Source organism: Tripterygium wilfordii, chromosome 7 (assembly GCF_013401445.1).
Source record: "Tripterygium wilfordii isolate XIE 37 chromosome 7, ASM1340144v1, whole genome shotgun sequence".
NCBI lineage: Eukaryota > Viridiplantae > Streptophyta > Magnoliopsida > Celastrales > Celastraceae > Tripterygium > Tripterygium wilfordii.
The window spans coordinates 6,539,101-6,564,727 of NC_052238.1; the positions used below are offsets into that span (position 1 = coordinate 6,539,101).

At 36.6% G+C, this 25,627-nt stretch overlaps 5 protein-coding genes across 6 annotated transcripts; 3 read left to right on the forward strand and 2 right to left on the reverse strand.

The window, feature by feature from the left end:
• The first annotated feature begins 2,566 nt into the window (after positions 1-2,566).
• On the forward strand, positions 2,567-7,180 carry LOC120002743. 2 transcript variants are annotated; one of them, XM_038851533.1, is made up of 6 exons: positions 2,751-2,892; positions 3,209-3,249; positions 3,995-4,164; positions 5,617-5,680; positions 6,632-6,695; positions 6,822-7,180. In XM_038851533.1, the coding sequence occupies exons 1-6, from the start codon at positions 2,804-2,806 to the stop codon at positions 6,931-6,933; spliced, it is 540 nt and encodes a 179-aa protein (XP_038707461.1). In that variant the 5' UTR covers positions 2,751-2,803; the 3' UTR covers positions 6,934-7,180. The 2 variants fall into 2 exon arrangements, with proteins under 2 accessions (XP_038707460.1, XP_038707461.1); XM_038851532.1 differs by lacking the exon at positions 3,209-3,249 and having other exon boundaries at positions 2,567-2,892.
• A 674-nt stretch (positions 7,181-7,854) lies between these two features.
• On the reverse strand, positions 7,855-11,028 carry LOC120002742 (mitochondrial calcium uniporter regulator 1-like). The gene is made up of 7 exons (XM_038851531.1): positions 10,524-11,028; positions 10,307-10,438; positions 10,146-10,205; positions 8,647-8,723; positions 8,499-8,555; positions 8,316-8,382; positions 7,855-8,239 (listed from the first exon to the last, which is right to left on the reverse strand). Exons 1-7 carry the CDS (start codon positions 10,686-10,688, stop codon positions 8,120-8,122), a joined length of 678 nt encoding a protein of 225 aa, XP_038707459.1. The 5' UTR covers positions 10,689-11,028; the 3' UTR covers positions 7,855-8,119.
• A 441-nt stretch (positions 11,029-11,469) lies between these two features.
• On the forward strand, positions 11,470-14,780 carry LOC120001616 (coiled-coil domain-containing protein 90B, mitochondrial-like). The gene is made up of 7 exons (XM_038850007.1): positions 11,470-11,821; positions 11,895-12,026; positions 12,109-12,168; positions 13,935-14,011; positions 14,098-14,154; positions 14,263-14,329; positions 14,415-14,780. Exons 1-7 carry the CDS (start codon positions 11,642-11,644, stop codon positions 14,532-14,534), a joined length of 693 nt encoding a protein of 230 aa, XP_038705935.1. The 5' UTR covers positions 11,470-11,641; the 3' UTR covers positions 14,535-14,780.
• A 1,632-nt stretch (positions 14,781-16,412) lies between these two features.
• Positions 16,413-17,936, reverse strand: LOC120002777 (GATA transcription factor 5-like). Its single transcript, XM_038851590.1, has 3 exons — positions 17,768-17,936; positions 17,341-17,681; positions 16,413-17,249 (listed from the first exon to the last, which is right to left on the reverse strand). Exons 2-3 carry the CDS (start codon positions 17,677-17,679, stop codon positions 16,620-16,622), a joined length of 969 nt encoding a protein of 322 aa, XP_038707518.1. The 5' UTR covers positions 17,680-17,681; positions 17,768-17,936; the 3' UTR covers positions 16,413-16,619.
• Positions 17,937-19,646: 1,710 nt separating this feature from the next.
• On the forward strand, positions 19,647-25,305 carry LOC120002548. Its single transcript, XM_038851314.1, has 7 exons — positions 19,647-20,378; positions 20,453-20,476; positions 20,571-20,818; positions 20,884-21,166; positions 22,720-22,772; positions 25,083-25,165; positions 25,253-25,305. The coding sequence occupies exons 1-7, from the start codon at positions 19,647-19,649 to the stop codon at positions 25,303-25,305; spliced, it is 1,476 nt and encodes a 491-aa protein (XP_038707242.1).
• Positions 25,306-25,627: the final 322 nt, after the last annotated feature.

Sequence of the window (25,627 nt, forward strand, 5' to 3'; positions counted from 1 at the left end):
CTTTGCATCAAGAAATGCCAGGGCACATGATTTCATCAACTCCAACTCTCTATCGGTGACAATAACTCTTGGGGCAACGCTTTCCTTAATTGTTGACTGCAAACACTTTAAAGCCCATGTATAATTGTCATCTTTCTCGGAATTTAAGAGCGCGAATGCTATGCAATATGTCATATTTGTTTGAGTCACCCCGACAATCTCAAGAAGAAGCATCCTGAATCGTTCCTCTTATATGTTGCATCCATTAATAAAACATGCGGGAATGCACGTAGTAGTTCTAACGAGTCTGGATGAGCAGAGAATAAATCCTGGAGCTCGTTGGTCATATCATCCGTTTGATAATAGAAAATGTACATGTGCTGTGTAGGAATGACATTAGAGACTGAATATAAGGAATTACTGGCTTTTTCAGATTCAAAGTTCGAAACTTCTGTCGTGCATTGTATATTGTTTTAATAGTGGACACATTGTTCGGATCTCGTTTCTTCAACGATGCCAAGATGTCCCTCCACATATGATGCAGGGGCATGGTTGTGCGTTCCACATAGCACTCTTACCATCCCATCATTAGCTCCACGTAGTTTCAACCCTTTAAGTCTGAAAGGATAATCAAGCTTTTTCGTGTCTGTTAGCTTCATGGAGGTTTTCTTCCTTCTGTACGTGCCACCGCAATCGCATTGTAACAATAACAATGAGCTCGATGAGCTTCTTGTAACGATGATGAATCCCAAATTATGCCCTGTTTCTTGAACCTAATCAATCAACGATTGACGTGAATCGAACACCTGAAAATAATTTATAAATGTTATAAATTAAAATAGGTTTGCTAAATATGTTCAAAATAGAAGACATATTATTTCCTTGGTTGTTATACCGCCTAGGTTAAAAATTGATTTGTAACGTCAACTCCAATTTTCTCTTCACAATCATCCACAAGTTCTTCTTCTTATTTCATTTCGTTTCTGATAGTATAATCCTGTTAACAATAAATTTCACTTGAGCTTCTGTAATTAATCAAAATATTTTGTGAAAAAAATAAAAAAATGTTTTCAGTATCTATATTTACCTGATCACTAGAACTACTACTTGACAATCGTAGATCTTCGGCCCAAGCTCTCATTTCTTCCAAATGGTCCATATCCGTAAGAATAAAAATTGAGTCCGGAGGTCGGTTGAGTGTATAGAAGATGTTACCACCCTACAACACCCATTTAAAAATGGTTACCAAACTTAATCAAAGGCTAACTAAATAAAACCAATTAAATTTATTAAGACTATCAAACTCAAATAAAACAAACCCAATAATTTATAAACTTAATCCAATCTGCACATTTGTCCAAAATTAACAAGTATGGTCAATTTAATCATTCCCACTTCATAAATAAAACTCATTTAATCTTGGCTGAAGCATAACACTTACTGGACCGGATAGGATAGATCATCAACATAAATTCCACAAAAAATCAGGTTCATCTGAGAAGGAAAGTGTTGTGAATACCTTAATTGTACAGCTCTACTCACGAACGAGAACAATCTTCAAAAATGAAACAAGAAAAAGAAAAAAAAATCAAAAACAAGGGGAAGGACCGTGAAACGGTGAAAGAGATCAAACAGAAGTTGAGCTATTTGAGGAGAATGAAAGAAGGTTAGGTTAGTAACGAAGAGGTAGTGTCTGATTTATAAAAAAAAAAAAAAGAAGCTATCAAACTACTCGTAAATGTTTCTAACGTTTGAAACAACTCTTTAAGGTCTAGCGCACGTGAATTTTGTGGTCTTAATACCGCTATACTTTAATCCAGTAGAATAACACATGTCAAACCAAAAATCACATGCTAGGCAACTCATCATTTCACTTTTATTTTTATTTTACTTTCTCCACTGGAACACCACTCCTTTCTCCCACGAACTCCCTGTCACAAAACACACATGACCCACCACACGTCTCGTCTCCACAATCAAAGAGACAACTAGACAGATGCATTGGTACTAGTAGACTATATTTTTCAAACCTTGCCTGACTGACTGTTTTCAGTGGGGTCAAATCAATATTTGTGTGTATTTAGTAAAAAATAATGTGTATTTAGATGTACCCCAATCAACTATGTGAATATGAATTTAATGTTAAATCGCACGTAAATCAAAAGAATTAAATATCAAATCAAACATAAAATAATATAAAACAATTTAAACCAATTATTGGGGGTGAGATTACTAGAAAGGGGGTGAGAGCAACCGCAATGATAATTTTTTGCTGGGGACAATAAAATGGGTTGAGAAATGTGTTTTGCTGATGTAACTGAGCTAACAAAATATATTGGTACAATGATGTAAATTTATTGACTTGATTTTTAATATAATAGAGGTGGGGTCTAATATTGATTTTTGTGGATTTGTGGATGTGGTAGATGATGTGGGCTCCAAATGAAGCCAACATGTGGGCAACACATGAGTCCATGCCTACATATTGTTGCCAACAAAATGGGACCATCAAAATGGCCTTCTTGTGCCAATAGTTTGGTAAACGCCCCAACGAAATCACACCCATGCCCCTACAAAATGACATTGTAGTGGTTGCTATGAGGATACCACTTCTCCCTCTATATAAGTCGGGTGAAATTATTGACCCGATTACATGGGTCGATTGAATAGGAACGTCTCTTTTAATAGACCGACGGAGTCTGTGGCGAAGGAGTAACAAAGGTTCTTCGATGGAGGTGAATAGAAGAGAAGAAGGAAGAGATCCTCAAATTGAGAACCCTAGCGGCCCCAATAACAATCAGAGCAAAGTATACAAGGGAAAGTCATGCAAGGGATGCCTCTACTATTCTTCGGTTCTCAATTCCAAATCCCGGAGTCCAACCTGCGTTGGCATACCCAGAACCCTCCCCCAAGGTATCGCTATGTATCTAATTACATGTATGTGCGCGCGCTTTGCTGGTTTTCGTTTCTTTTAATTTTTCGATTGAAATTGTTGCTGTTCTGTATCGTTTATGCTATTAGTTTTATCATCACGCATTTCCTGTGGTGTAATGATAGGAAATTGATTAGGGTTGTGCAAAGGAATCATTTTATTGCAAGTTTCAATTTTAATTTCTTATTCATAGAGGGATATGCTTGTCAGGGATTCGGGTAGGGGAATTGATTGAAAATGTCTTCCAATAGGGGTGCTTAACTCTGATCCCTAATTTTATCTGTCTGAAAAATTCAGGTTAAATTCCTGTAGCATATATTCAGCTAAGGGACATGCTTGTAAGTAACATGGTGAAGTATGATCATGCCTGTGTAAAGTTTACTCGAGGAGCTCATGTAGTGTGTTGATCTTGGTTCGACATGCGCACTGTGTTCATACTTAAGCGGGCTAAAACTCTAAAACTTCATATTTTCTGTTACAAATCTGATAGTTGATTACCTTGATAACTTTTTGTGCTACATAATTTGTCTTTCCATTTATGGTTTTCATGAAGCCACCTTGTGTTTCTAACTGCATAGAATTTTCTTGTGCTTGCAAAAGTTATGCAACCACGATCTCCAGAACTGTTTTAAATCCATGTTTCCTCAGAGACTCAGAATTCCGATAATCCCTCAAAATGGTGTTTTGGTTCTAACATTTCAACGAGCTCCTGCAGTTACATCCAATTGCATCTAATATTCTAATGGCAAACACTAACTTTACTAAACTGTCTTTTTTTTTTTTTTAACTCTTCCAAATTCAACCTTTACTTCACTGTAAAAACAAGCATCATGACTAGGCTTAATATAGACTCCCTTGTCTGGCTACTTGAAGCGAGCAGTGCTTTGTCATTAGTCATTTGCTAATCTGCATTAAATTGTTAGACGTTAGTTAATATATGCGGTTGATCAATGAATAACATATCCTCAATTTTGTGCATTTAGTGTTATCTAATTTTTATATTACTATTTGTTTCAGCTCATTAACGCTTTTATTCCTCAAAACCTCTTTAAGATATGTGCTGACAGTTGAAGTGTATGACAGTGCCTAACTATATTGTGGGAGAAACCAAGTCAGAAGCTTCAAAAGAGGGCCGCAATCTTGCGGACTTCAAGTATGCTTGTGTTGGGTACTCAATATACTTGGAAAATAAAGATTCTTTGACCGATCAGAAGAATAGACCAGCAGAATTGCCATTCTGTGTTGGTGTCGAGGTTATGAAATTTTTATTCATTTTTAGATTTTGATTTCATCTGCTTTTATCCTGTTAGTGTTGGATATTGATTATCTTAACTCAAATTACAATTTGCAAGAAAATAGCAAATTACAAATTAAAAAATGCTACAATGTAATCCTGTTTGCGACTAGGTGTGTTTCCCTCCCTTCCTTGCTATGTCTCTCTCTCTCTGTAGTGGATGATCGATACACCAGATTTTGAATGGAAAAGAATTTTACCGAACAGGCACCAAGAAGGTGCACTGAAAATTACGAGGTCAAATAAATAGCCTCAAGTAGATTGTTACAAGAATGTTAACACCAAAGTATTAAAGTAGCACCAGATATTGACATATTGTCAATAAACACATATTGAACAATCCCTATTATCAAAAGTTCTAAAATTTCTCTCTTTCCATAACCCCCTAAGAATAGCCATAGGGACCAACTACAGATCCTTCCCCTTAGTCTTATTGGTTGATAGATAACTCCATGCCATTAATTCAGCTTTGACAGAACAGTGAGGCACCCAACTCAAGTCTCAAGCCAACGAGACTCTAGAAAATCCTCCAGATGTCACTAGCCAAAGGACAGTGAAGAAGAAGATGATCAATAAACTCAAGATTAACTTTGCAAAGGATGCGCTTGTTGAAAATATTGAAACCCTCTCTCTGCAACTCTCTGCAAGTTGTATGAGGTCAGAATCTTGCTCCATTCAAACTCCCAGCAGAAAAAGACACTTTCGGAGGGCTTTAGTCTTCCAGATACATGACAATGGAAAACATTGGTTTCCAAAATGATGGTTTTCCAATATGATGTGCTTGCAGTATGATCTGACAGTGAAACAATCATCTTTAAGAATACACCAGAATACTATCTAGAGCAACGTAAACAGTCTGAAGTAATAATTTTTAATCCGTAAAGGCGTAAACTATATGTAAAATTTATACTACTGCAAAGGATACCTTAAAAGCTTGTTCTTTTTTTTGTGGGGGCATGTGTGTGGTGCTGGGCTCAAATTTTGAGAATCTACTTCATTGAGTTTAGTCATCTTTTTAGCTTAAAGAATTACCAATTTAAATCTTCTGCCCTAGGGCAACAACATGGACTCATAGCTATTTTGCAAGCCTTTATCATCTTTGGTGGTCAATTATAATAATTTTGCTCTGTAAGGCAGTTAGTTTCTTAAAGTAGGCAACCACTAGGGCAAGAGCTCCTTGGTTATTCTGTGCACTTTTTCTTGAGATGCAATAATTGCTGCATGAAAGATTTAAGTACTAAGCTTCTTTTATGTGTCTGGTTTTTATCATACCCAGTGTCTCCATATTACGCTAGCATCTAATTTTCTCAAAAGCTGTTGCTTGCAACTTGAAGTATGATTAGCCAAGTATATTTGTGTTGTCTTGTATTTCCCTCTAATTAAATTATTTTATGCTTTGTTCTTGGTCCAGGTATTGCTGGATAAAAGACCTTCAACAGCTGGCCATGTTCCTGCTCACGTTCATAAGAGTGGAGGTACTGAATCTAAGTTGTATTTTCATAATATAACAATCCTACATCCTCTTCTTCATCTTTTTGAGTTCTGTGAAAAAAAATGAACTTATTTTGTATTATGGTGCCACGTCGTCTTCTCATTTGGAAACTACACAGTGATTGCTTGATGGTTGACAGTAACTTAAAATTCTCTTATTGTGAAGAATTTAATCCCTGGTAACACTGCAGGTCATCCAAATCTAATATCTCGTTTCAATTATTGTGCAATTTCTTGGAAAAATTAGTGTTTTTTTTGGACTTCACCAGGGGTGCAACCTAGAGGGAACATGTTCAATTCTAGAAACAGTCTCTCCACATATTTTGTGGGGGGTCTGTCCCTAACCTCACCCACTGCGAGAGCCTTGTGCACAGGAGTTGTTTACCTTTTACCACCAAGTCTCTTGGTGCTATTTGATCCATGTAGGAAAATTAATGTACATGTCAAGTTGGGGTTGTGTTTGAGAAACTTCTATTATTAATATCTTTTTAAGTATCTTTTCAAAAAAAAAATCTTTTTAAGTATCTGGAAGCGAAATTGCATCACGTAACCCTAGAGGTATAACCAAATCATTTACAAATGATTTTCATTCTCATCATCTTATCTCATTCCATTCCAGTGGCTCAACCAGTAACCAATGGTGAAAATATCTTCATCTCAAATAATGTGGGTTTAGAAATCCTACCTAACATATTGTTGGATTATAGTTGTTATTCACATAAATCATGCTAGATTGATGTTATTCTGAAAACAAAAATTATGCACTACTTCCGTAGTTGTGGTACAGCCGTTTTGGTCACTTCTAATCTGCTGTCGAAAGTAATTGATCTGGTGGAGATTTGGACTAATACCCTTTTTGGGAGGCTTTGTGGTGGAGTGTTGATTATAGATTTTCTGCATGATAAATTTTAGTAATTTGTTTTGCTTTTTTGTAGACGGTGCTACTGTTCCTGAACACAGGCCAACAACTCATTCCACAGGGGAGGACTTCTTAAGTAGGTAAGAAAGGAACTTCGTAGATAAAGGTTAATCCGCAGCATCAATCTTAATCTGCTGTTTGTTTTTCATTTCCTGGATTACTTCTTCAAGAAGACCTGAAGGTCAATGCGTTGTTTAAATTTGCAGGTTCAAAAGAAGTGCAGGCCTTGTTGCATCAGGAGTTGTAAGAAATGCCAACAGAGTGGGCAACCACATAAAGCAGAGTCTGGATGACATGTTGTTTAGACGACCCAAATGAAAATCTCTTTTATCAAAGTTGTCATATAAATCAAGAGTGGATCACACGGTATGAAAATTGGCATCTTCCATTATTGCCAATCAAGGTTAAGTTATTTTTTGTTTTCCTTCTAATTATGTTTAGTATTGCCATTGTAGAGCAACAAGAGACTCATCTTTCAGTTGCTGTAACAGACACTTGCCTTCATAATTTCTTCTAGTAATAATGGTGCATAGGGTTTTGATGCACCATTTTGCTGTTTTGGACAGGATTTTAGTTGCTCCTTAATGTCTGATGGTAGCAACAAAAGGCATCTGTTTTTCTATAGAACTAAGCCAGAAGGCTAAGAAATGTTGAGAGCCGCCCCTCAGAAACCATAAACAAAATCACACACATTGACAAATAAGCACTCACATTCAAGAATAGAAAATGGCAAGGAAAGAAGCTTTGACAACTTGCAGTCACAACACATTAGCATCTTTCGTTTCTTTTCATTGTCCATAGACATGTAGAAAATATTACTACCTGAAAAGTTTAATTATGACATTGTGACTTTTGCTGGAACGATAGAATATGACCCTAATCGAATTGTATACATTTGTTACATTTGTGATGGTGAGAAAATAATTTTACATCCCAGAGGCTATAATTGGAGATACCATTGCCTTTCTGGTACGGACATTCCGAATAAAAATAAAATATAAGGGTGATTGTAGCCCCCTTCCTTCTTAGCGGAGAGGATTGTTCATCATCCAATTGCTCTAGGACGGCAGGATTCTGCAAATAAATAGCTCCCTATTTGCATGGTTCCTTGATGTCCATAAAAAATATTTTAAAAGCACTTTTTAAAAATATTTACCATAATGAAAAGTATATCTGCCTCTTTTTCCTCTGCAACGGCAGGAACTTCATGATATGCTTCTCTACAATGCTAGTAATATATTTATGAATGTAGAAAATTCAATTGCCTACTTGCAACAATATTCCAAAATTTCGACAGTGCAGATATCTTCTGCCTTTTCCTCCAAGTGATCAAGAACTAACCATATTAAAGAATTTCATCAAAAATTCTATAGAATCTGGGGCTTGGCAAGAAAAACCGCCCACACTTGAACATTTTATCTGCCAGTATTTCGGGCAGCCGTCTACTAAGAATGACATTGAAAGTTCTGTTAAACGCCACCATCAATATGAAAATATAATTGCCCTACATAAAGATGCGGACAACAGCAAACCCAACCGCCGCTATGGAAACAAGGGCACCAATGTAGTACTTCATCACATCATATTTTGCTGCTGCCAGTTGGTCTCTTAATGCAAGGATTTCCTGTAGACAAGTTTTCATAATCCTCAAGTCCAACCACTAAAATCAAGGATTTTCTAAATTCAATCATTCAAACTACCTGGTCAAGTTTTTTAGTAAGGTTGGTCGTTTCAGTATTTTGATTTGCAAGCTCGTCTTTTATACGACTGCATTCAAATGGCAAACAATAAAAGCAGAGATGAAAGTGAGGGTATTTCACTGATATGCTTCATATGGCACATATCATTCAAATGACACTTATTTGAAAATTGAGTTCACTCACCTTCTTTCAAGATTTAAATCCAAACGCTGCCCGGCAGTGACATTGTCAATTTTAAACCTATTTCAGCAAGCAAGCCTTTTACTGCTAAAATTGACCCAAAAAAACTAACATAAAAGAAACATCTCAAAAATATATTTATGAGAAACACCTCAACTCACTGCGCATTTTCTCGATGCTGTCTTGGAGTTTTTCAGTTTCACTTTTCAACATAGAAAAATGACGCTCCTGAATTCAGAGTAAAAAATAATCAACACCAGAGTAGCTTAAGATACTTATAATCTATTGTACAAGGAGAATTAATTCAAGACGTATGTCAAGAAACAAGGATTAAGGACCACTAAACTATCAACGAGATTTAGAAAACATGCAAGAAAAAACAAGTGAAAAATGTAAAGCAGACCGCCAAGAACGCTAAAACAAGCATATCCCACTTGCCCAACCCCATTGTCTAGCAAATTTCGAGGCACCAGTTGGGGCACTATCAGTCAAATTCCTAGTTTTGCCACCAATAAAAGGGGTTCAACATCAAAGAAATAACCAACTATACTTGTCTACCAAGAAAATAAATTTTGCTTACATAATACCCAAATGAGCCATTTATCCCACAACCTAAGGGCAAATGCAATGAGAAACAACTTACTGGGCCAACATTTTTGTTGTCCCGGTCCCACCTCTATTACACAAAAAGTCAAGTCAAACACGTATTCTAATACAGCCACATCAGCAAAACACAAATTTCTATACACTTTTTCTTCCCACACACTTTCTCTTTCCACCCAACCCAACAACATTCCATTGCTCCATATTATCCACAACAAAACTACACCAAAACATCAAATATCAATACATCCACATCAGCAAAACACTTATCCCAATACAGCCACATAAGCAAAACACATTTTACAATACAGCCACATCAGCAAAAGACAACATCTTTGTTGGCCCAATACCAATTCACCATTGCATTTGCCCTAATATTAACCCCAATAGCATAAAATCTCTAAAATCCGTAAATTTCACTGTTCAGGGTACTGTTTACACCTCCTGAATAAACCCTAGATTCTCGCTTTTCCTCGTGCTACTCCCAAGATGCCAACAGAAATAATGAAAATACTTTCAGCAATTTCTTCACTATATCTTTTTGGCCCAAATGAAGAAAACTACATCGAAGGAAGACAAGAACGTGGTTTCTCCCTGCACCAGACCAGTTCTGCAAGTCTACGAGATTACAAATTCAGAGGTAACCAAAAGCTCTAAGAAATTAAAGAGCCTTTTCATAATCATCTCAATACGTAAGATCCTACCCCAACAAGAGCTTCATCATAGATAAAACCAACTAGCTACCCCATAGAACTTTTTATTTAACCCACTTCCTCTTCTCTTTTGCAAGTTTGGGGAATATTCCCATTCATAGGATGAATATCCACATCCAGGAATAGAAACATCAGCTTCAAAACGCAATGTCAGATAACCATATAGTCTCTGAGTAACATCCCCAATGCTAGTAATATTTTCCCAAGAGTTTGATATTACTCCATACTCAAGATAAAAGGTTAGCTACTCATTACTTATTGATGTTAGATTTAAAGAGCATGCTTCGTTACCAAGTTGCCAAAACTTAACCATATCAATTTATGCAGCCAATACCTGTGAACTTTCTAGCTCTGATTTGAATTTTGACAGATTGGATTCTCTCAACTTCACAAACTGCACAAGTAATAGCAATAAAATCATGTTTAACATGTCCAATATAAAAATGACATAATCACAATTAAATAGAATTGCAACTCATTTCTTGACAAACTTACCTTTTCCATTTCTTCTTTGGTAACCAATGAATGTCCTACGTTCTGCAATTTTTCGTTCAACACCTCAGTGATAGCTGAGACGATTGCCTCAGCCTGTTTTGCAGGCATGCCTTGAGCTTCTAATGCCCGCACCTTGACACATCGTGAAAGAAATTCAATAACGGAGAACCAAACAAACAGGTCAACAATATTTATTCTGCTCAAGAAATGGATATACCATAGATGGTGTATCGGCTTTCTCATCGGGTTTCGTGAGCTCAGAAATCTGTCTGTACTGCCGGAATGCATTGGTTACCGAAAATGAAGTCGAGGAAGAGGCATCAATTCGAAGACCGACATTGCAGTTCGATCCTAGTCGAATCAGCCTCCTGTATATGACCATCAATTCTCTCTCTCTCTATACGCAAAATTCGAAAAACTCAAACAATAATGCCATCAGAACAAAATACGGCACAAAGAATATGAAAGGGAACTGAATCACAGAGATCGAGTGGAGGGATGTGGACCCAGAACACCCAAGAACCTATAAGATCCCTCAAAATCAGAGAACAGAGAGAGGAAACGCAGCAAGACACGAAGGTTGACGAGTTACTTGGAGTTGAATTCACGAAGGATTCTCCTTTTGCTCTGGAAGAAGCGAAAAGAGAAATGAAGTCGGAGAAAGAGGGAGGCAATAAGCGTTGCTTGTACAGTTCGTTGCAGAGTACCATGACAACGGCCCTAGTCTTGACCCATCTCATTTTCTAATGTTTATAATTTATTTATTCGGAATAACTTTTTTTTAAAAATGCAAAAAATTAAATTTCAAATTATTTGGTATATAATTACTAGTCATCAAATGATTATTTATATAATAGTGAGTTATAATTGATAAATAAAATTATCACAAAAATTTAGAATGAAAAATAGGTTTTTTTATTTAAATTAAAACCTTACACACCCCAATGGCCCAATGTAATAATTGTTGTTTTTTATGTAAAAAAAAATATGTATGGTTTGAGTTTTTTTTTTTTTTTTTATGTCCATGATATTTATTTACTTGAAAAATATATAATTATCTCTATAAAAAAAAAAGAAAAATGTATAATTATCTAATAAAAAATGCATAATTATATTTATATTTTTTTTGTAAATGTATAATTAGTTTTGATGTAATATTTATTTTAGATTTCCGTGCAAGTAACCCCTAACAAGCAATCCCAATCCGCCCATTCCCTAATCCTTCTTCCTCCGACTTCTTCGTCTTCCTTTCCCTTTTCGCTGCTAAAAAATTTGTCAATCGAACTCAATCTTCGCCTCCCGCCGCCGTATTTTCGTTTCAAGAAGATAGAATTGATGGCGATACGTAAGAAAATGATTCAATTGGCGTCGCCCGGTAATAGTGGAGTCCTGAAATCTCATGGTCTTATTGATGCAAGCCTCTTCAATGCATCGCGGAACAGAACGGTTTCTCAGCTGACTAAACCTAGTGCACCTAACGGAAATCGCGCATTTCTTGTCAATACTCTAGCTCTGGTAAGGATTAACTGACTTGTTAGCGTATATTTCTTCTTTTATGTTGGACTGACATTCTGTACATCGTCTCAAGGTTCGGAGATTAGAAGCTCCAGGTGTGCCTTCAAAACAAGCAGATGTAATCACCTCGTCTATTACTGAGGTGTTAAATGACAGCTTGGAGAACATAGAGCGTTCATTCGTTTCAAATGCAGAAATGGAAAAGGTAAGTTCATAGAATTGAATTGCTATTCAATTTTAATTGTAATTATGTCATCATTAAGTGCTGCAATGTTGAACTTGCGCAGTCTATGATGTTGCAAGAATCCGAACTGTCAAAGTTCAAATCACAAGTTCAAAGTTCACAGGTATCATACTCACCTTAGATGGATATCTTGCTTTGATCTTTTGGCTATTGAAGTTTACTTTTATCATGTTACCTTTTTTCTGGAGTGATTAAATCACTTTGGCGTTGACACATGCTATTTCAATCTAAATAAGGCATTGAGAAATTGAACTTAATTCTGACATGAAGCAAAAATGCTAATGTTGTGACAAGAATGTTTACAATTAGTTTTATTATAGGCCTTTTTCTGTTGATATTTATCACCACCCATTAAAAGTTGAAAGAATTGAAGGGGAGGAGGTGAGTTTCACAAATATGTACTGAGTAACTGGGCCTGTAGATTGACTAGATTTAACAATAAGGTGTCAAGCATACTAATGGTTTTGCTAGGCCTTGTTCCACTGACATTTCTAGTCACCTTCAAAAATTTGAAGGAATAGGAAGGAGAGTACTGGAGTATGTAAAGGGAGGAGGCTAGTTGACAGGGACGCTAGTTGAAGAGGAGGACATCTGATTGCTAAGGCTTTGAAAAATGGGATTTTCTTCGAGTTAAAACCTTCATGAGCCTGTGCTATGGAGTTAATCTCCTTGCATGTATTTTGCACATTTTTTTCACTCATGGTTTGCATTGTCCAGGAATATTATTAAGAGGTATTATTAGTGCTAGCCTGTTAGCTTCTTATTTAACACCCAGTGCTCAAGAATGGTGTGCATCTGTTTTTTGTTCTTACAAGTACATTGGTTGCCAAGCGCCTTTTATGGCCAATTCAGGAATTTCACTAGAAAAGGCCCGGTTTGGAATTACATACTAAATGTTCTTTTCTAGATGGATCAACTCATTTATTGATTTCTTTGAAACGGTGGTCTCAAGAAGAAATCTTATTGATAGTGGCGTCAATGGGTGCCTCACAGTTACATGTGAAGACTGAAATCAGCTATGAGCAACTTAGTCTAATAGACTAACACGTCAAAGTGTGAGTTCTCTTGTATATCGTAGGTGCCTTTGAACCAAGTGCAAGGTTTTAGAGCCATTTGCTTTTCAAGATACTGAAGTGTATTTTAATCCTTCAAAGGCTTTCCTAATCCTTTTTTTCTGCATTATCATAAGATAGCTTGTGGGATGGAGCCAACAAGTCCTTTACCCCTTCAGTTCATTTGAGATTCTAGAAATTTTCAAAGCAGTTGCCTGGTTTTGTTGATCAATTGGTTGAATATTCCATATAATGGAGATAATAACATAATTACTGAAGTATGCCCTCACATTTGATGGAGGCAAAAACAAATTTGTTCTAGGATAATGGATCATTTTTATCATCTGATTTAGTGGTGGTTTGATGTTCAGGGTTGTTTTCCTGTGGAACAAAAAACTTTTGAAACTCTTCATGACAAAAATGCATAGGTAGGTAAGAAGTTTGTTACACATTTCAGGGTTAATCTTTTTTATTTCATTCCAAAGTACTATCCCTCGTTTTTTATGCTCATTCTATAATTATCTTGCAGAAACAATGCAAAGGATTTTGTAAATTATAGAGAGAATGGTTTGAACATCAAGTTAGGTTGTAATATTTCAAGTTGGATGTTTAAGCACATTTTGTTTTCTAGGCCATTTATCTCCCTTTTTGCTTTTGTACGTATATGTGTGATCGTTTTTCAGGCACATGTTTATTGTTTTATTTGTTAGTAGATGAAAGGTCTTTCATCATTGCTTGTCAAATTACTATTCTTAGGACAATGAATTGTAGGTACTTCAAATCTTATACTGTTGATTACTGTGTTGTTCTTAATTAGGAGTATCATTTTTCCATGTTGAAAGGCGAAACTGAAAAACTCCGAGTTGACATTGATAAAATGCGCAGTGAATTGAGGTGTGTGTTGTATATAAAGTATATTTTTGAGAGCTTTCTTCTACACAAGGTTTTTTTGTCAATATGTTAACTATAAAGACTTGTAGGTATGAAATTGACAAGGTCACCGCCGGACAACGTTTGGATTCAAATCTTGAAAAAAGGTGAGTGAACTCTATCTTCAAATATTTGTCGTCTTCAGTATATCAGTGAAATACCCTTGCATTTGTCACTGCATTTCTGCTTCATTTACTTGTCATGATTAAATGCAGCCGTATAAAAGATGAGCTTGCTAATCAAAATGCAGAAACCACCAACCTTGATAACAAAATTGATCGCGTAAGTTAAACGATGGCAATTGTAAAATGATTGTCTTTGATGTGGACTAAAGGATTATGAACTTGACTTTTGAATTTCTCTACAGGAAATACACGCATTAAGAACCCAACTGGAAGCAGCGAAGTATGACGTGGCCAAGTACTGCATTGGTACTCTTATCTCCATATCGGCAGTTGGGATTGCTGCATTCCGCATCTTTATGTAGGGTGACTACATTCTCGTAATTAATGGTGACATTTAACTCAACTTTCAATGCCATTCTTTCTCAGCACTGGCTGCCTGTATGGTATCATTGTATGGTAGTGTTAGTGCCTAGAATATTCTTTTGGCAAAGACCAACTCTGTGGGGCTAAGTTGTCATGAAAATTTCCCCTATATAAAAGCTAATTTTGGCTGGAACTCGTTGGTATGCAAGTTTTTGAGCTGTCTGGCAAAAGAAAAATGCACAAGAGTGCCATAGAAAGATATGGAAATGGATCTAGCTTTGAAAGTAGGCAATTCCATAGAAAGATATGGAAATGGATCTAGTTTTTTTACTAGCATTGCAAGGGATTTAGGTCCGACAGTCAAATTACATGTATATGTATTTTGCAATGTGAGTGTTGCGCAGTGGACTGCTCAAATTATTCCATTTCTTACTTTATCAATGCTATAGTAAGCCATTGTCTATACAGTACAGTGTACAGAGCTATGTCTCTACCCTTGTTCACCGAGAATGGTGTTGGGATTACCTCCATGTTATACCTCAAGATGGCATGTGAGCCTACTTCTTCATCTGACGATTAGACAATTCTGTTGCACAAACCTATGAAACAGAAAGGACGTACTCCCCTGGCCCTGAGTCGGGGGAAACTGATAATATTGAAAACTGAAGGTAATGAAGCATAGGAGGCGCTGATCTGGTCATTAAGCACAGGAGCTCCCCCTGTGACCTATTATTGGAGCATTATATGTATATATACATTTAAAATTCCTCCATCTACTCTCCTTCTTTTCCCTTTGAATCAAAAGTATTGACATATATTTCTATGTGATGTTTCATACTAATGAATTGATCCATTTATAAATTGATCGCCCTAATGGTGGAAACTCAGACAAGGGTTAGAATGGCAGTTCCAGCTCCTTCGTGAAGGTACCATTTCTATTTACATTGTGAAGGTTTTGATGTGATTTGATTTCACTTTTAGCACTGCTAGATCCTTGTGTCCCGTACTGGAGAGCATTTGTGTGGTGCTCTCTTGATTTACTTTCATATCTGAATTTTTCCATAGATTGGGTTTTGATTTTCAGAATCTTCAGAAGATGCATGTATTGAATTGGAAGTCGGTCATGAGTCTCTATAGATATTGAGTTGCTGACTTGTTGATAAGAGCACTTTGTAGACACACCAGTCACTACTTAGACTGAGTCAGCGGCCAATACCACAAATCTCTGGTTCAGATATTTTAACTCACTTTGGTGGTCCCAGACTCAAATCATTACTACCTAATTTTTATTACTAAAGTTGGCCCCAATACTCTCTGTCTCTCGTCCACAAGGGAACAAGTTGTCATCACACCATCAAAGCTTTGATATAGGACTACTTTTGAAGTTTGAAGTATTTACCAAAAATATCAACCAGTCGAAATCATATTTTGGGCTTGGATTGAATTTTGTGTAACGTTGTCCCAATTCGATGAAAATTTGATTAATTGAAGTGAAACGATGTTTTGAGCAAAGCAGAACTAGGATCAAACCCTTAGTCCCACCATCATTTTGAATATCAAACGGGGTCATTTTTTGTTTTAAGGGCATTGTCGTAATTTTCCATTTTTGTGTTTTTCATCATATTAGAATTATAGCATACTCTAATAGTCATTATCTTCCATTTTTATGAAATATATCACAACCGTAGAAAGGTTTCTCTCATTTTCTGATAAATTTCAGTGTAATTTGATTTTGAATCAAACGTTGATTCGCTTCCTTTGTTGTTCTGTTTTGCGTCAAAAACTGCTAAACAGACTTGAACATTTTAAAGACCCCATCCATTCATAGACCTTCAATTAAAAATGTAAATAGAAAATAAATCAGGAAAACAAAAAAAAAAAGAAGAAAGAGTTACCTTTTGATCTAAATTTCCTGCAAGTCTGCAACTACTGACCTGATTTTAGAGAAAAATTTTTCCTAAAAAGCTACAAAAATTAAGAAAACTAGAACATTAAAGTTTAATAAAGATGCTACCTAATTAGAAAAAATTCTACAACCACTACCTTGAAAATCAGTCTAGAAGTTAATCTCTAAACCTTAACCTTCAAAACCTTTGAACTATCTGGTTCAACCGGGAGTCCGGTTCAGCGGTCTCCTTCCTCTTCCTCATCTCTAACACTTTCCGATGACTATTCGAGTGAATATCATCCGAAAAGGTTGGGCTGCAAGCCGGTCTATACTCCGGAAAAAGTTGACCCGACTTGTACCGAACTCCACACGCATTGCACAGCGTTTTGGGCCCCAATGGGCCGGTTCTCCATTGCGGGGTCTTTTGGACCTGGCAATGGCTGCACCTTCGTTGAAACTGACCCGCCCATGTTAACCCCATGGTCCTCTGAGCCGCCGGTGCTTTCTTTAGTTTCTTCGCTGGCGGCTTGTCAAAACCAGGCTCGTTGGTGACTAAGAGACAAGGTACTGATGATGACACCGTGAGTGGTGACCGGAGTCGCCATACTCGGCCAGTGGCTCTCGTCCGCTTTGTTCTTGCCTTTGACGGAAAATGAGCAGGAAAGCATGGAGACTTACACACGGACGGTTTTGGTTCCGGCTCTAACCGGTTCTTTGTATGGCTCTCTGTTTTCTCCTTGTAACAAACAGGGTACAACAGAGGAAATTCCGGTACCGAATCGTCCACAAATTGCGATACCCATTCAAGGTCGGCAAGTTCGTCAGTCTGAGAAGCATAAAACAAATATTAATTTCAATTGTAAATTTTAAAAAAAATCAAAAATATTTCTCCTTGAATATTTTGTGAAAATAATTACCGGAACAGAGATTTCGCCGGCGCCAAAAGAATCGGAGTTATCAGTGGTACCGGAGAGAGTGCTAGAGTTAGAATTATTATCATCGTCCATGCGTTCTTGAGAGGAAACAGAGAGTCTTTCCTTTTCCTCCTCATCTTCTTCGTCACCAAAGCTGTTCTCCTTCAATTCTCCGTTAGAGAAATCAAGAAAACAGTCAACAGAGAAATCATCGCCAATATTAGTGTTCAAGAACACGAAATCCTCCAAAAAGGCTTGCTGTGTCGTCGTCGTCGATTTCATGGCCAATATTTCTCTCTGTAAGCTCGACTTCAACGCTCTAGATTCCACACAGTACTCCATATCTGCATGTCAATCAAAAATTAGAAAACAAAAAACAAAAAGAGAATCAGATTCTCCGTGCGTGTATATATAATTGATGCGTGATTACCTGATAAAGATGAAGATGCGTTGGAATAGAATGAAAAACTGTAGATAGATATGGGAGAGAGGGTTGGTTGGATGGATGAAGCACTGAAATGAAGGCTGGTTCGTCGGCGAAACTGGTGCGGAATTTATGGCTTCTCTTTTTACATGGCCTTTACTGTTTATTTAATGAAAAATTAAATCTGATATTCTGGTCAAGTTTTTCTTTTTTTTTCTTTGAAAGAGAAAAACGGGTCAAAGCAAAAAATCTGATGAATAGAAGGAAAGGAGACCAGAAAGATACGCGGACGACTTGACTATAGTATAGGTCGGATATTTCCGTGAGCAGTAAGCAGCGGATCTCCCCTTATTTTATTTTGGGAAAGCTGGTGGCCGCGTGTGAATTCTTTCAAGGCAAGGGGCGGCCTGATTCGACATTGTTGTTTACTCTGATCTGGTCGAGGTGGTTTTCGTTTACCAGCGCGTAGGTGGTCTAAGTTCCTATGACCGAGTCTTTCTGGCCCCTGTGAACATCTTTTCTTAATGTATTAAAAGAGGCCCCAACAAAAGACGAGAACCCAATGCCAATCGCTGATCTGTTAGTGGACAGAGCAGCTGGGCAAAAAATTCTGTCATTCATGGACGGTCACTTGAGGTATAACCATATTTTCATCTCCCCCTTCACAAACATAAGGATTAGGTTGCTAGGGTGCGGTGCGGGGACTGTCTCGATATCATCCTCGTCTCGTATACCAATTAACAAGTACAGGAGCTACCAACTCGTATCCTTCGCTCCGGGAACCGGGTTGGATAGGCATCCTAGGTGCACAAAGAAACCTACCAGTAGAAACTTCCTAGGCTAGGTGACTTCAGTTCGATAGTCTTTCTAATCCTTATTCGGCTTTCTAGGAATAAGAACGGCAAAACCATATTTTATGCCCTCGAAGTTGCATGGGTTTCTCGTTTCTGTCCTTAAAGTTTAAAATTTACCCCAAATATCCTTAAAGTTTCAAAAAGCAAGTGTTTTTTGTCGCGAAATCAATTTTCTGGCCATTCATCATCAGAACTTGATTAGCTGGCAACCAGAGATCCAAGCTGGCAATTACATCTCATTATTATATTTATAAAATTTTACATGTCATTTTCTTTTAAAAAATAAACAATTTTTTTACCCAAAATAAAGCCCTAGAAACGTGAGAGTCCTTAACACTCCATATTCGTCTCTTTGTTATAGTCCGCTACCGGTTCTTCTTCATTCATCCACGGCAGCTTCATCGAAGTATACGGGAGCTTCATCCCAAGTTCATCTTTGGTAATATCCATTATCTTTATTTCTGTTCCTTTTAGTTTCTTTGGTAGAACTCCAAATTTGCTGAATACGAGATGGTGAGAATCACAGACATTGAGAAGCTCCTCTTGCTGATAAGGGTAATGTCGGACATTTCCCTTAACAACAACACGATCTTAGTTGTGGCGTTGGAGAAGAACTCTGTAATGAGCCTTTTGACTCCGGTGATGCTGATTTTGACATTAGAGAGGTTCCAACTGAAGAGGTTGATGATGAGATAGAAGGAGATAGGTTCATTGATGTAGGTATTGAGGCTGAGGCTGAGACAATATTTCATGGCATTTCGAGTGATGAAGATCGAGATGAGGAGGTATTCGATCCCATCATTGACTCGGTTAGAGGACTGAGTGATATGGAATGGGATGAAGAGGATTTGGAAAGCTTACCAAGTGAGGATGAGAATGATGTTGATGTAATGCAAAAAGATGAATCTTTTTCCACTTTTAAGCCTCTTAAAGACATGTCAACTTTCAAATGGGAAATTGGCATGGTGTTTACTCGTAGGGAATAATTTGTGAAAGTTGTGGGCACATATGCAGCATGTTGTGGAAGATAAATGGAGCGGAATAAGTTGGATCATACTAGGGCTAGGGTTATGTGTTTTTCAACATGTAAGTTTCATTTGTATGCATCGAAGATCACACACGAGGATACTTGGCAGCTGAAACCTGCCTACCTTATTCACAGTTTTACAAGAAGCCAGAAGGTTAGAATGCTTAATTCAAAATGGCTTGCTGTTAAGTTGGTTCCCAAATTGAGAAGGAATCCTAAAATGAAATTGAGAGAAATAATTATGAAAGTCCAGGACAAATATGTAGCTTCTATTAGTCTAGGTCTTGCTACCATAGCAAGAAAGAAGGCTATGGATGTTGTTCAAGGTAGTCATAAAGAACAATTTAGAAGGTTGCATGATTTTTGTGGTGAAGTATTGAGGTCTAACCCTGGGAGCTCTTGTGGTGTTTCTGCTACACTTCAACCTGTTGAGAGTCCATCAAGAAGCTTGATAGCCATGTTTGATAATATCTATATATGTTTAGAAGTATGCAAGAAATCATTTGCTTCATGCAAGCCAATAATAGGAGTAGATGGATGCTTTTTGAAAGGTGTATATGGGGGCCAACTTTTAACTGCAGTAGGCAGGGACCCTAATGACCAAATGCTCCCCATTGCTTTTGCTGTTGTTGACAAGGAAACAAGGGCAACTTGGAGATGGTTTCTTGGTCAACTACTAGAAGATATTGGGTCACACACCACTAATAGATGGACTTTTGTTAGTGACCAACAAAAGGTATGTGATTTTCTTCAACATTTATTTTCAATTTCCTTATAATGGACAACTGTACTTCCTAATTACTAATGCAGTGTATGACTTTTTCAAGGGCTTGGGTTAGTTTTAAATGAAGATCTACAGGGTGTGGACCATAGGTTTTGTGTAAGACACTTATATGAAAATTTCAAAAAAGTTTTCCCTGGTTTACAGCTGAAGGAACTAATGTGGAAGGCTGCTAGGGCAACCTACCCCCAAGAATGGATGAGGGTGATGAGAGAGATAGAGCAGATAAACCCAAATGCTTATGCAATGCTCATGGGTATTGAACCTAGATTTTGGACTAGGTCTCACCTCAATGGTCATCCAAAATGTGATACCTTAGTCAACAACATGTCTGAGACATTTAATAGTGTCATATTGGTTGCTAGAGAGCTTCCTATTTCCTCTATGAAGGAGATGTCTTACCTAGGATACAAAAGAGGATCGAGAAAAGTTGGAATATAAGTGGGAAATGGGTTGCTAGGTGGTCTGGGAACTCAAAATTTGTTGTGACTTCAATGCAAGATACCTTCACAGTTGACCTAGATGATAGAGAGTGTAGTTGTAGATTGTGGGACTTGACTGGTATTCCATGCGCTCATGCAATTAGTTGCATCAACTTCAAAGAGGAGTCTGTTATAAGTTATGTTCCAAAATGCTTCAAGAAGGATGCATATGTACAATGTTACTCACCTCTTGTAGCTTTTCTCACCACAAAGATCACAATCTCTCTTACTCAACTTATTCAGCAGATACACATCATAAGTGTATGTGTTTGTGTGGTCTACATACACATGCACATACCCATATTCCACTCCAATCCATCCCATCTCTTTGTATTCATCTTCATCTTCCAGTAACTTCAAACCATGACAGAATGGTTTCTAGGGCTTGGAATACATAAGGGCAACATTGACAAAATCGGCACCTAAACCTTTCATCCACCAACTCATCTCAGAACTACCCCAATCCTCCATTCTAACACCCATACATGTATGAATTTTCTCTTATGTATTCCCAATTCTGAAAATCCAAATACCCTCCCAGTTGAACAATCATCTTAAACTTATGATCAACATTCATCTTGGATCGAAAATCGAAAATACTAGCTGGAGATCCGAACTTACCTCACTCAATCCATCACGCTAATAGGAAGAAGAACAGCAAGCTTCAGAGTGGATAGGCCAGCGTGAAGAACGACAATATTGAGAAACTAGAGTTGCAGAAGTAGAAAAAGTACGGTTATAAAATCAAGGCTTTATTTTGGGTAAAAATTTTGTTTGTTTTTTAAAAGAAAATGACATGTAAAATTTTGTAATTATAATAATGAGATGTAATTGCCAGCTTGGATCTCCGGTTGCCAACTAATCAAGTTTCGGTGATGAATGGTCGGAAAATTGATTTCGGGATAGAAAACACTTGCTTTTTGAAATTTTAAGGATATTTGGGGTAAATTTTAAACTTTAAGGACAGAAACGAGAAACCCGTGCAACTTCGAGGGCATAAAATTTGGTTTTGCCGAATAAGAACTGTAGGAATTAGGGATCAGGAATCCGTCTTCTTTGCAGGGTTAACTCTTGTTTGCAACGCAGTTCTCTTAAGAGCCATTTTCCTCTGTATCTTTTTTGCCAAAACATGAGTTCATTCGGATAGATTCAGAGTATGATGTAGTAAAGTAGTGAAATCTTGGATTGGCTTACATAAGCAGTCATTTTTTGCCAAAATCCCTCATCAAAAACCAAATTAAAGTTAAAATGTAGAAACTATATATATATATATATATATATATATATATATAATAATTATATATATGTTAGGAATTCTCTCATGAGATCCTAAAATTATGTTCTAACTTTTAAAAGTGAAATGTATGCAATGAGGTCCTGAAAAGTGTATGAAATGTCTTTTATTTTATATCTAACAATCTAGAATTATCATACACTTTTCATATTGAATTTGATTTTTTTTTTGAATAAAAAGTATGTCGTTGGGTTCGCAGGACCAATCAAAATATAAATATATTTTTTTCAAATTTAAACAAGAATATTTTGGTCCCTAAACCTAAATAAATTAGGGAAAAAAAAAAACTCACAATAGCATAAAATAACTAAAAAACAGAGAATAATTAGAAAACATATAGTCCTAAAACTCAATCTCTCCATTCCAACGAACTCATACCATTAATGACTTGCTCATCAACCAACGAAGAACTCTCTTCGAATACAAATCAACCACCTCGGTGTTCAGCCATCAAAGTAACCCATCCTGGCAGGCTGATTTCCCGATGCTTTTCATGTCATTCTGTGTCTTTTTTTGGCAGGTTGATTTCGTTCTGTTTCTTGGTAGGCATACTGTTGTTCTTCTGTATCTCAGGTTAGTTTGCTGTGTTATGGGGTTTCACCTACTCATGTTGGCTTGCTATTTTTTGTTCCTTAAACTTTTTTCTTGTATTTCATATGTGCATTTTAATTGTTTGCTATCGTTCTTGGTTATGTATGTTTTCTTTATTATTTTTGGTTTGTTCCAATATTGTCCTTTTTTTAGAAGCAACGTGAGATTTAGTTTCAAAAATTAAAATTCTTTAGTGGGCGATTGGAGAGTCATCTAGCTAAGCAAGAAGTACAACTCTCACTACGAACTCCTTTTAGGTGGAGGGCGCTGACACCGCAGAGGGATTTTACGAAGAAATCCATTGAGATGGACCAAAAAAATGACACAAAGAACTTGAATTTTCTTTAGGGGAGAAGTTATGAAATGACCCTGAATTTTCATTTAGGACCAATTTGTCCCTTGAACTTTTACTTTCGTATATCGTTTGCCCCTACGCACACATTCCTTCTATTTTTGTTGATGTGGCAGTTGTTTTCCGTTACTAACATGACATGTGGTTTTCAAACTTACTGTCACATCAGCTAAATAAATAGAAATTGTAACGGATTATAGTTTTGAAAGTTCAAAGGCTAAATTGATCCATTCACGAAAATTCAAGGGTCATTTCAATAGTTATCCCTTTCTTTAATTGGACAGATTGGATTTCAATTTAGTTATATCTTTATATCAGGAAGAGCTAAAGGAAGGAACTCATACTTTCAACTTTCAATCCATAAACATTCACTTCAAAGTCAAGATAATGAATGGTTTTATAATATGATTCAACATATGGTGGAGAACCTCAGTTTCAAAGACAAGCTAAGAGGCCGTTTGGTTTATTTTCTTTTTCTATTTTCATTTTCTATTTTCTGTTTTCTATTTCTGTTTTCTAAGTTAGAAAACATGTTTGGTTTAAAATACTCAAAAATTGTTTTCTAAAACATAAAATGGGTTGAAATTTTGGTTTTCAATTTTATGGTATAACTTGGAATTCCACAATTTATATGAGTTGAAGACCTCCACCAGAACTTAAACCACATCAAATCCTTTTCAGTGTACATGTTTGATGTGATGTAAGAAATAAAATATTAACACTAGTTGTGGGCTTGAATTAAGCCGTTTAACTTGAATAGAGATAACCCATGAAACTAGGCCCTAAAGAAATAGACCAAATAAGCTTTAGTCCAATGGCAAAGCTCAATCAAGTAAAAGAAAACTCCAGAGAAGACACGAATCATCCTGAACACAGCAAAGAAAACAAAGGGCAGCTAGGTAGCCATGGAAGCTGAGCAAAACTCATTATGCACGCAAAAGGCCAAGCCATTCTCAAAACCCACTTCCCTTCTCTCCCTTCAAAACCATCTCAAAATCAACTGATCTGCTCAGACCAGAAAATAAATGATGACTGAAAAAAGGTGCGATAAAACCTGGCGGCAGTGACGACTCTGGCGATCGGATGGCAGCAGCGACGACTCAAACGAATGGCGGCGGCACGGGTGGATAGATAAAGGAAGAAGGGAGAGAGAAAGAGAAGAAAGAAGGGGGAGAGAAAGAGAAAGAGGGGGAAGAATGGAGAGACAACGAGACGAAGGAAGCAGAATGCGGGATACGAGTTACGACGGATGAAGATTAGCGTGTTTATTTTAGAAAACGTATTTTTATTGTTTTCTATTTTCTAATGATTTTCCTTTTGTGTGTTTTCTAAAACGTTCAACCAAACGCGTTTTTAATAGTGTTTTCTATTTTTCAGCAATTGAAAACAGAAAACAATTGAAGAAAAACATGTAAACCAAACGCACTCTAAGCTTTCCAAAGGATCGATTGATGGAAAACTATGTGCGGCCAATATCAATATGTATTGTTGGGCATCAAGTGTGTTGCATATATATCAGTCTTTTTTCAGTTCTAGTAGTTTTCAAGGAAAAAAAATTGTATTAATCTGATGAATTTTGATATTGTAAATAAGCAATTGACTAAAAAGTTCAGTACTACAGGACAACCCACGAGTATATAACACGCATGGTTCTGGTTGTAATGTGTATATAGGTTTTGCTGTATTTTGTCCAAATTTTTGAGTATCTTTATCAAAATCTGTGTACTCTTACTCATCTTGGTATTCATCTTAAAAAGGTTTGAACTTTGCAGCTTATTTCAAAATTTTCTTCCTTATTTTGAATATGAACCTACTCACCTCTTATTAGAACAAATATCAACTACTCTTCAATTAACTACGAGTTAGATAATATAAAAGATGTGTTGATATGCTTTTGGATAGCTCAGACTCTGATTATTATACTGACTGCTCCACCAAAGGTCCGACAATTACAATGATTTGCTTTTGAACATGTCAAATAATTTTTTGATGGTTTCTGTCTACAATTTTTATATTTCTTTTGGTATGTATTTCGTTTCCTTAACTTTATTGTTCAAATTTCTTTTTTCGATTTGTTTTAATGATTTATGTTGTTTGAATCTTTTTTTAGACTTTTGCAATCAGTTGCTTTGGCGAGCAAACACATATGCTAAGCAAACTTAGGGAAGCTTAAAACAAAGGCAACACCACTAAAAAGCTGAAATTTTGGAAAAAAACTGTGAAGATTTTTGGTCTGTGAGGCTTTTATACAGCTCATATTACTATTGGTAGCCTTATGAGTGCTCGTCTTGCAGTTAGTTCCCCTTTCTATATAGGCTTTGGATATTAAGTAGATTTTACATGTGTACTTTTAATCAATAATTATCACATATGCCACATAAGACTGAGGGTAAAACGAGAGTTAGAGGGTATAACACATTGCTCTTTTTTAAATTACCATATCATCAGCTCATCAAATTGATATTATAAATCATTCTTCAATCTG